General features: G+C 35.1%; 1 protein-coding gene across 1 annotated transcript; it reads left to right on the top strand.

Annotated features, from left to right (window-relative positions):
- The first annotated feature begins 596 nt into the window (after positions 1-596).
- On the top strand, positions 597-1,421 carry LOC124823962 (histone-lysine N-methyltransferase trithorax-like protein). The gene has a single exon (XM_047296303.2). The coding sequence runs from the start codon at positions 632-634 to the stop codon at positions 1,124-1,126; it is 495 nt and encodes a 164-aa protein (XP_047152259.1). The 5' UTR covers positions 597-631; the 3' UTR covers positions 1,127-1,421.
- The last annotated feature ends 9,395 nt before the right edge of the window (positions 1,422-10,816 follow it).

Below are 10,816 nucleotides of genomic sequence, written 5' to 3'. Positions count from 1 at the left end.
ATTAGTAGCATAATTCTTTTCATAAAATACTTAAATTTATGTGATATTACAAAAAAAAAAGATGAATAGGTAGCATTGTTGATATTACAGACATTTTTCATTTTATTTGCTTTTATTTCCAGAACTCTATACTTGAATTGTAATTACACACTTAGGTAATTTCTATTTTGTTCCACCGTCGGTGGTCTAAATGATTTCTGTGTACATAAATGATTTCTATAAATTGCGGTTAACAGAACAAAAGTCTAACAAGAAAACAATCAAACAATAAATGTATATAAGAAAGCAAACTCTTAAATATAAGTGATTAATGTGATGAATTAACTTCAACTTATTCAGAACCTTAAAAAATTAATACATTATAAAATATGTCCATAAAATAAATGAACGTGAAAGAAACAAAGAAAGAGAATGATTTTAAATGATTCAAAAAGCATTGTATAGTATATTTATTGCGAATGAGTTGTATTCCTTTCAACACTTTTAAGTACTTGGTGTACAAGTTTTTCCAAATGGTACTTGTGCCCCAAGTTCAACTCCGTGCCAAATCAAATATATACTATATATAGGTATATGAAAATGAATTCATCATCTTTCATAATTTGCTTAGCCCACACCTGCACGAATAAAGATGAAGAGAGAGGGTCGTCAACATGGAATGGTGAGGTCTTATCCGATCCTACCAAGTCCACTTAACCCGAGACCCGATACCCGAATAATCACCCGGTTTGATACTCCTCCCACTGCTGGATTATTCGTTAAGGTGTCATCTAAGCCAACCAATCACTCCAAATTCACCGGAAAGTGTGGCACATCACGTTGCACCGGGTGCCACCTTCACCCAGCTTGCAAGTCCAAGGGTAAAACCAAAGGTTCTCAAAAGCACAAAAATTGGCGGGTCATAGGACAACCCGATTCCGATTTCTTTGGTTTGTCGGCAACGCTGACACTTGACCATATTTCTAATGATTACGCGGAAGATGAAGGCAGCGAAGATGATTGTGATTGGAAGAAGAAGGATGATAACAAATGCACTTCTTCTGAAAAGGGGGTTTCATTTTGGAAGGATCAAGTTCAAGAAGAAGAAAAAGATGAAGATTGGCTTTTGGTGGAACCTTGTTTTTGATTGATGATGTTGTTTATGTTGACGTTGTTCTTTAGTTTATTTACAGTTACTTGAATGAAAGAATCATTGACGGGGGTAATTGAGTTTGAATTGAATGATTGAATAAACATCCAATTTATTGAACACTTACAATTTATGTTTATGAGTGGCATTTATGGACAAGTGTTTAATATCTCAAGGATCCAAGTTCTACTTTTAAGTAAGTTCTTGGCTGTGTCTCGATGCGAACGAGTTTGTTATTAGAAAATAATAGATCAAAGTTTAGTAATGATAGAAGATTTAGAGAAGTTGGACATGAATTAGATTTGTAAACATTCAATCTTAATTCAACTGATTTCAATTAATATATACTAAAACAAATTGATTTGTCTTTTATCGAGTTTAGCTGAATAGTCTTTGGACGACTAGGCTATCTAACATTTAACTGAGTTATGAATAAATGAGAGAGGAAAGTCTACTTATAAAGACTTTTTATTGTTTAAACTATAATAAAAGATTTTTATTAAGTATTTTTGAGAAAAGGTAACAATGAGATGGATTGTACTTAGGGATACATATTTATAACCTTTATAAAGCTATGGAAATGATGTATATATAAATATCATCAATGAGTTTTGTTTACATGATTGATGAGTGCATATTTATGTTCTCATTTAGCCTTTAATATTGAATTTTTAATTGATTTTTGTACTTTAATAGAATATTTGAATTAGAATTTGTTATAATTGGGTTTATTTAGCATGAGATACAAAAACATATTAAAAATAACTTTTCAGTTGCATAAATATTTTTTTGGATATTTTGACATATGTTAGTGCAACTGTAGCTAAGTTGAGCTCATTGAGGTGTGGAAATAAAGTTTCATGACACCTTAAAGATAAATCCAAGAATAGCAAATAATCAAGACCATAAGATGTTAATTCAAGCATAACATGAAAAAGCGAAGAAGTTGGTTAACCTAAGAGGAGGGAACAGACAACAAAACTTGGATCTTGCGGTTTTGTCTATTTTTTCTACTAAAAGATCTTTGATAATTGATAAATGTTTATGATTAAAAATAATTTGGGAAAAAACATATCTTAAGATATTTTATTTGATATTGTTAAATAATTACCTTATTTAACTATATCAATAAATATCAAAAGGTAATATTTGTCAAATGGTTTTTAGTCTAGCAAATATCTTCTCAAATATTTTTAGATCTCCACAACTGTCAAATATATTTTGAAGATATTGAATTATTTAGAAGATAATTGGAGGAGATTACATTATCATAAAGAAGATTATGTAGAAAAGGATTGACCTTGTTTCCCAACCAAGAGGGGGGTGAATTTGTTGTGTATTATCAAAATTGATCGTTTTAAAACCTTTTTGAAAATCTTTGAGCCTCTCTTGAAATGCAAGAAAATAAAGAATGTAATGAAATGAAAGAGATAAAGGATAGAAAGAAGCACACTAAGGTTTATACTGGTTCGGCCTCAATGCTTACATCCAGTCTCTTTCAATCAACATGAGATTGAAAGCAAATGCACTATATAGATCGAGTTTTACAACAAGCAATACATAGACACCCTCTCAATGTATCCTCCTATCTAACTCCAAATCTGCTATAGTCAAACACACAAAAAGAACACTCCTCTTTTTGCAAAACCCCTTTGAGACCCCTCCCAAAGTAACCAGAACTCCAACATTCTCTTCCTGGCCAGCGACAACAAGGCAACACCAATGACAGATGATTGTAGACGAAACTCATCTTCCAGTAGAACACCTCAGTGGAGATTGATCAGACTATGAAAGCACAACAATTTCATCAACAACTTTGATTTCTTTCAAATGAAATGCTTCTTAATTCTTGGAGAATGAATGTTCCTGCAATTTAAGACTCAACAAACTTTGTTAGATTTGAAAGATAATATCCAAAAGTTCTGTTATGCAGAGAGTTATGCAGAGAGTTATGCGTTAATTTAAAGAAATAACAACTCTGATGCAAATTAATCGATTACGTTATTAATGTAATTGTTTAAGAAATTAACACTGGTGTAACAGAAGTACATTTAACGTATTTAATAGATTAAGCACAACATGTAATCGATTAAGCAATTAATGCAAGTCATAGCATTCAAAAATATGACCGGTAAGGAAATTATGACTCATCAAGAAAATCGTTTTCAATCAATGAACATTTTAACTGATTAAGAAAAAAGTGTAATCGATTAAGTACAACACTTAAATAAATTTGAAAACTTTTTCAAACCAAAAGAAAATATAATTCACGAGTTTTAATCGATTATTCACATAATGTAATCGGTTAAAACTTGCAGTTTGCCACTGTTAAACAAATGTTGATATCTGATGAATCTAATAGATTACATACTGACTGTAATCAATTAATTCATACAGATATGCAATGTGCATAGAGTTTTATCAATCTAACCAATGAATATGCATATCATAGATATAATCACATATCATAGATATACACACAATGAATACGCATAACATATAGTTCAAGAACAAACAAATATATAAAACATCAGCTTTTCTTAATGTGTGCAAGAAACTATTAAAACATTTCTGTTGTTGTCATCATCAAAAACACATATGGGATATGTGGGTTTAGCTTTAAGATAGCTCCCCCTATCAACAGATTACAACAATAAAAAAGCCTAAAACAAAGCCCAATCCAATTTCTATATAAAGAGACCTTGGAAACACTTTAGGGAGCTTAGTGATAACGGTTGAATTTACTATTATCTGTGAAGCAATTTTGACACTAAATCAACCCTTTTTGACTTAGAAACTTGCTTAATCTCTGATAACAGTTGAAAAACTGTTATTTTCATGCTTAAAATTGATACTAAAAGCAACCTTTAACACTTAGAAACTAGCTTGAAATCATGCTTTTGGATATATTTTTAGAAATAAGAGAGTTGGACAGGTTTATGCTTGATTTCAGTGTTTTTGTGCAGGTTTTAAGGTGAATTTGGTGAAAGAAGTGAAGGAGGACAGAGATGGAATCAGAAAAGACATAAAAAAGTGCAAAAGGACTCTCCGATTGTGTTCTCCATTTTCACCGGTCAGCCTCTGACACGTATGCTTTGTTGCCTCGATCATCTGGGTAAGTGGCACTTGGGCACGACTTCGTCTTCTCACTTCGCCCTTTCTCCTTGCGAACCCTAGCTTTGGGTTTCTTCTCTCATTTTTAACTATGCTCGAGAGAGTGCTTTCTCCTCTAAATGAAGTCTCGAGAGATAGACCCCTCAAAGTGGCAGATATTTCCAAGCAACAAAACGCACCGTATCACTAAGTCAAAGTTGTGCGTTTTAACTTGGGCTTTTCTGCAATCCACTTAAGTCTTCAGCCCATTCACCATTCATGAGTCACCATTTTTCACTATACACTTAGCTTTTCGCACCATACTTTGTTAGTGAATTGTGCTTAATTCTAAATTATTATTGCATTTTCACTATTTGGGCTTAATTTCAAGACTAATTCTTATTTTCATTAATTTGAATTATTTGGACTTAATTATTTCAATTACTATTTGCAGGACAGTCACTGTTTGAAAGGTTGACAAAAGGTTTGAACGTACTGCACAGAGCCATACGATCTAACACTGTTAGGACTGAACGGCTAGAGACTGTTTAATCGAGTGGTCTGACAAATGTCTTGATCGAGCGGTCTGACGAAGTTGGGACGGAATGGTTTTCCAAATTCACAACCGAACGGTCTTGGAAGCTTTGACCGAATGGCCTGTTGTAAGCCTGCACTGAAGGCTGGGCCGAACGGTCTGAGCAGTGTTGCACCGAATGGTCAGAAAAACATGCAGAGCTTACTAACGGAACGGTCTGATGTAGTGATGAACCGAACGACATACAACTTGTCTAAGCCCTTCATGACCGAACGGTCAGTTGATGTGACCAGAGAAACTAAGCTGCAGTTTTGGAAGCACATTCTTTGACTTCAAGAGGGTGGCCACATCAATGGTGTAGTTTAATTTCATTTTAGAAGGTGATTTGGTCAAACCTTAGGACTTTTGGCCCAATTGTAGGTTACTTTGTAGGTTACTTTGTAGGACAGGCTCATTAGGAGGGTATTTTTGGTCTTTAGGGTTATATAAAAACCCTAAAAGCATATTTCTCTACAAGTCTCCCAGTCGCCACTTACATTGTTAGGAGCGTCTTCTTCTTCCTCCCCTTGGGGGAGGTTTAGGTTTTGACTTTCTTTTATTTTCATGTATTGAACTCATTCTCTTTGCAATTTCATAGTTTAATCTGTTTCTACCCTCAAGCTTCATCTTCATTTTATGTTTTTACTATTCATTTGCTGCTGCCAATCGGTTTTCTACTGTTCATTTCGTCATTTCTTCTTTGCATTTGGTCTTTTACTGTGCATTGTTGCGTTCCACTGTTCATTTCGTCCTCTTTACTGTTGTAGTTTGTCATTTTACTTTTCACTGGTGTTTTCTGTTTCTGGTGCATTTTCCATTTGCAAATTCACGTTCAGCTGTTTAAGTTTTGTTTTGCTGTACTGTTGTGTTTTCTACTTTCATTTTTGCTGCGTTTTGAATTCTGCACGTTTACTGTTTCTGCATTTACCGAATTACCGTTTGGTTTTTCATTGTTACCGTTCGGTCTGTCATGACCGAACGAGTCCTTCATCCTTGCTTATGTTTATCGTTTGGTCCATCCTTATGACCGTTCGGCTTTAGTCTGCATTTCCATTTTACTTTTTTAATATTGATGGTGTCCTCTCCAGGACCGTTCGGTCTATGAACAGAACCGTTCGATCTCCAACACGCTTGTTGTTAGAGTCGATCAGCCTGGTTAGTAGAACCGTTCGGCCTTGTGAAGAATCGTTCAGTCTTCATGTTTTCCATATTTAATTCAATGCTTTTGGTTTTGTTTAATTATGTTTAACTTCTAGTTTTAATATAGTTTAATTTTCCTTGCAAAAACACTTTCAAACCCCCTCCCCCCCCCCCCACTACGTGTTTGACCTAATTCCTGAACCACATTTGGTCCTTGAGAGAAGATCTAGGAGTCACTTCCTAGTCTATACTGCATTCTTATTGCACATCAAATTTGGTGCGGGTGTGACACCCATCAACCACATTCTGAACAATTCAACCCAGGAGCCATTTCAAAGAAGAATAAGCCAAGCAAAACGAGTTTCTGCTGGCCAAAATGATCCAATGTTGTAGCCAAAAATGTTGGCCCAAATTGCTTCCAATCAACAACATATCCCAAGTGTGTGTTAAGATGTCGGCAAGTGTACCGAATCGTATCAAGTAATATAAAATGGTAAGACCAAGTATCGTATCCCCGATGACTCACGTCACTAAACAGTTGTGTAACCGCTTAACTAATTAAGACTTAAGAACATTTTTTGGGGTTTTGAATGCAAATGCAATAAAAATAAACATGAATGCAATTTGATCAATTGAGGCTAAACACTAGAATGAATGGATGAAGTTCATAATATGAGATGATAATATTGTTGGGGTTTAGATTTCACCTAATCACTCTCATGCATATATGAATTCTTCTTCTTCATTAAACTGTTAACGTCACTCTCTAAATTACTCAAAACTCGATCCCTCGACGAAGAAAGCTTATCCTTAATTACTAGACCACAATCCCTTGCATCCCTAATAATTAATTTTGCATTACGATTAGGAGCTTAAGACAACCAAAACTCATATCCCCATCCTTGAGCAATACTGCTTTTGGAAGAAATTCTCTAGATCATGATTCGTAAGATATCATCTCTCGATACTCAAACAAATCATAAAATCATGCTATGAATGATCGAAACATAACAAGCATAGAGCAAAGGAGAAAATCCCTAACAATTAATGAATGAAGCATATTATAACTCAGAACAAATTCAAATACATTAGAGTTTAGAGGTTACATCTTCCCCAACAACAAAAGAGTTTAGTTCCCCATCATCATGGAGAAACTAGGTGTACAATGGAATGGAAGAGATAGACAAACCCTTGAAACTGAAGAGGAGAGCTCCCACATCCCCAAATCTGCCTCCAAAGGAGCAAAACGTGTGTTTTTGTGCTCAAGCCATCAAGAGATACCAACCCTAGGTCATGCAAGTCCTTAAATAGATCAAAATTGGATCATGGGCCAATGTTGTTGGCGCTCAGAGCCCTAAGTAGGGCACCTAGGCGCCCAACAGCACAAAAACTGGCGCTCAGCCCCCCTTTCTAGCGCTCAGCCCTGCTGGCTGGCGCTCAGGGCCCCTTTTTGGCGCTCAGCTTTAGCTTGCCTTTTCTGCACTGCGTCTTTTTCTCTTTTTCTGCATTCCAACTCCTTGGTACTTTAACTCCTCTTTTAAATCATTCCAATAACCTACAAAATCAAGGTAATTTAGTGATAAAATCATCAAGTATACCTTCTACTCACTTATTCACAAAACTATACTAAAAACATGAGTTCAAGCAAGCTTCTAAGTCAAAAAGGGTTGATTTAATATCAAAATTGAATCACAGATAATGGTATTTTCAATCGTTATCAGTGTGGCAGCTGTAGATCAGCCCATTTTGTTCAGGTCCAAGCCTAATATCCATGCTAACAACTTTCTACTTCAAACAGCCTAAAAAGGTCAAGGCCCAATCTAAGTGCAACAACCCATTCTATTTCATATCTGCATCAAGGAAAAAATGTCAATACCAAATTAAAGAAAAGAAAAGGAAATCTAACAATTAAAAAGAAAAATTTTCTAAAATAAATATAAAATCTCTAATATTTAACAACAACTAAAAAATTACTCCTAAAAACCTATTTTTAACTAGAAATATACAAAAATATAGAATTTAAAGAAAAACCTAAAACTATCTTAATTCTAGACAATTAAGAACAAAGAGAAGCTAAGAAAGACTCCTAAACACAAAAAAATATGTAAATTTGGAGAGTTATCAAATCACATCTCCCACTCACAATCAAATATAGAAAGAAAACACTTGCACGCGCAAAACCACATGTTTTTGTTGCAAAACCCCTTTGAGAAACACCTCTCAAAGTCCAAGAGCTCCTCACTCTTATTCCTCTCACGCTCGAACCGGGAAACAGCACAATCAACGATTGTAGAATAATTTTCTGATCAATGCAGATACACCTCAATAGTGCATACAAGATTAATCAGTCACGTCCACAAAGTTCCTCTCAAGAATCCTTCAAGTTTCTTCAAATTCTTCAAGTCTTGATTCTTGGAGCGTTTAAGCAATCTAAAAAAATTTCTCAGATCAAAGATATCAGATATGATGATGGAAACCCATTTAGGGCATTCCATTCAAAGAAGTATCAACTTAAGCTAAGGCTAAGAAAGGGAAGTGAAGAAGGATTGTTAAAGACTCTTTCTTAATTTTCATTCTCTAAGTCTTAGTAGAATTCTCTTTAATATGTTTATATGTGTTTTGTAGGGTCTAATAAAGCTAGGAGATCATGAAACAACCAGCCAAGGAGTTGTTTAGCCAAGAGAAGCAAAGGAGTAAAAGGCATAATTTTGCACCATATGAAGCCTGACGTGCATCCAGCACCAGCTGTGATCTTCCACGTGCATCCAGCACCTTTCATGTGCAACCAGCAGCTTCATAAACGTTTCAGCAGATTCAAGAGATCTCCACGTGGCTCTTCACGTTTATTCACCCTTGCATAGCTAGCACTTGCTTCCTTGCATCATAGCTAACGTTGAAGGCGTGAACCAGGAGCTTTGTTTCTCCTTTAAATACATTACTCCATTGGTTGTAACCCACCTTTGATTTGAATGAAGAATAGTTTTCTGTTGATGTTGTCCAGAATTTTCTTCTTATTGAAGGTCACAGAGAGAGAGCTTGAGAGTTTCCTCTAGCCTCTCTCCCTAGCTAGGCTCCATTACTAGCACATCTCCACCCATCCGCATCACATTTCAGCACCTAAACCACTTCCCTCATTCCATTTTTCTCCATCACTGATTCATCTATTTTCTTCACTGCATCACTGTTTGATTCAATCCTCCTTTGCCTCAACCTTATCTTCATCACTGAATCATCCACTCTCCTTCCATCCAGTCACTGAACACTGTTTGAAGAGTGGGTTCCAGAGTTTATGCTTCCTCCGGTCATAATAATCTTAATTCATCTTCTTCCGCTGCAACAAAATGATGTTCATCCTCCTTTCCAGTTCAGATTCCAGAAGTTCCTAGGAGAACTTCTGTTGATTCCATCTTGCACCAGAATCAGCTGGATCCTCTTCCATCAAGTGGTATCATGAGCTTAGGTCGTCCACGCACCAAGAGCTAAGCTATTTCATCCATTTTTATTCCAATTCTGTTTTCTGTTTTTGCATTATGTCCTGTTTTTTTTGGATTCTGTCCAGTTTTTGTTCCAGCACTGTTTCCATTCTGTTTTGGTTCTATTCTTCTTAATTTGGTGTGTTTAATCATTGTTCGGTGTGCTTCCATTCTGTTATCATGTTTATCCTTTATTTTAAACGGTGAATTTTCTTTGTTTGAGTCATTTCCAACTTTAATTTTCAATTTCAGTGTTGTCTTGGTCATGTGCAAGTGAATATTGCAGTTTTAATTTCTATCACTGCTTTGGTTTTTTTTTTTTGTGCTGGTATAATTCGTTTTGCTTGAGTTCAAGTGCTAGAAAAGCTTTAAATCAACCAAATAAGGCAATGAGAACATGTTCTAGCCTTGGTGAGAGAAGCAAAAGCACTAGAAACTAATTCTGATTTCAAATCTGCTCAAGAAATTCAAATCTGGTTTCATTTCAGTTTTGAATTCTGATGCAGAATTCTGTTTCTGGTTTTAAATCTTTAAACCTGTTTTCAGTTAATTTCATTTGATTCTGAAGCATTGTACAACTTTGTTTGATGTTGTTGGACATGGCTAAAAGTGTAGCAAACCATTACAAGCAATGAAATGCAATTTGCATAGCTTGGTTGTGCATAAACACTAGCATGTCACTGTTTCAGCTTTATTCTAGCTTTTCACCGTGCTATCATTCTTTGCTTAGTCCAGTCTGAGTTTATTCATACTAAGCACTTTAATTCTAGCTTAGTTCAGTGTAATAACATTCTCTGGAGTCATTGTGTGTGCTGTCCAGCCTTATCTCCACAAGTTTCTTAAATCTGGTGCAGTTTTGGTGGGAATTTTCTGCATAAATAGGCTATAGCAAGGGTGAATTGTTGAATTTTGCTATTTCTGTGCATTTACAACATTTGAGCAAGTTTAAATTGTCATTCCAAAGTTGTTTGCACTGTTCATTTGGTCATTTTCTAGCCTATATGCAGATTTGTTTTTTTTTAAACCTTAAAATTGACTTTAAAATGGAAGTGCACCAGTGAATTCACATTGCAATCTGTTTTCCAGCTGTTTCAATGTTTAAACATCTTTAAAATGATGATACAAAGTTGTTTGATGCATCAATTGAACTGCTGAATCACTTCCAATCAATTTTGGGTTTAAAACTACCATTTCAGTCCACTTTTTCTGATGCAGAAATCATTTTCCAGCAACTGTTTTGGTCATTCTTGTTCAAATTCATTTCTGGATTGTAGTAAGAGCTGGTTCAATGTTTAAAAATGAAAATACATGATCAAAAGAAGAAGTATCAAGTGTTAAAAAGCTGTTAGAACCAACCAATCCAGATTACAGGCCCTGAAAAATCAAAAACACAAAATCTGATTCTCT

This window comes from Vigna umbellata, chromosome 5, assembly GCF_029865625.1.
Source record: "Vigna umbellata cultivar VRB3 chromosome 5, Vumbellata_1.0, whole genome shotgun sequence".
Classification (NCBI taxonomy): domain Eukaryota; kingdom Viridiplantae; phylum Streptophyta; class Magnoliopsida; order Fabales; family Fabaceae; genus Vigna; species Vigna umbellata.
Note: the sequence above shows the minus strand (reverse complement) of the source record. Positions and strands in the feature narration are given on the sequence as shown.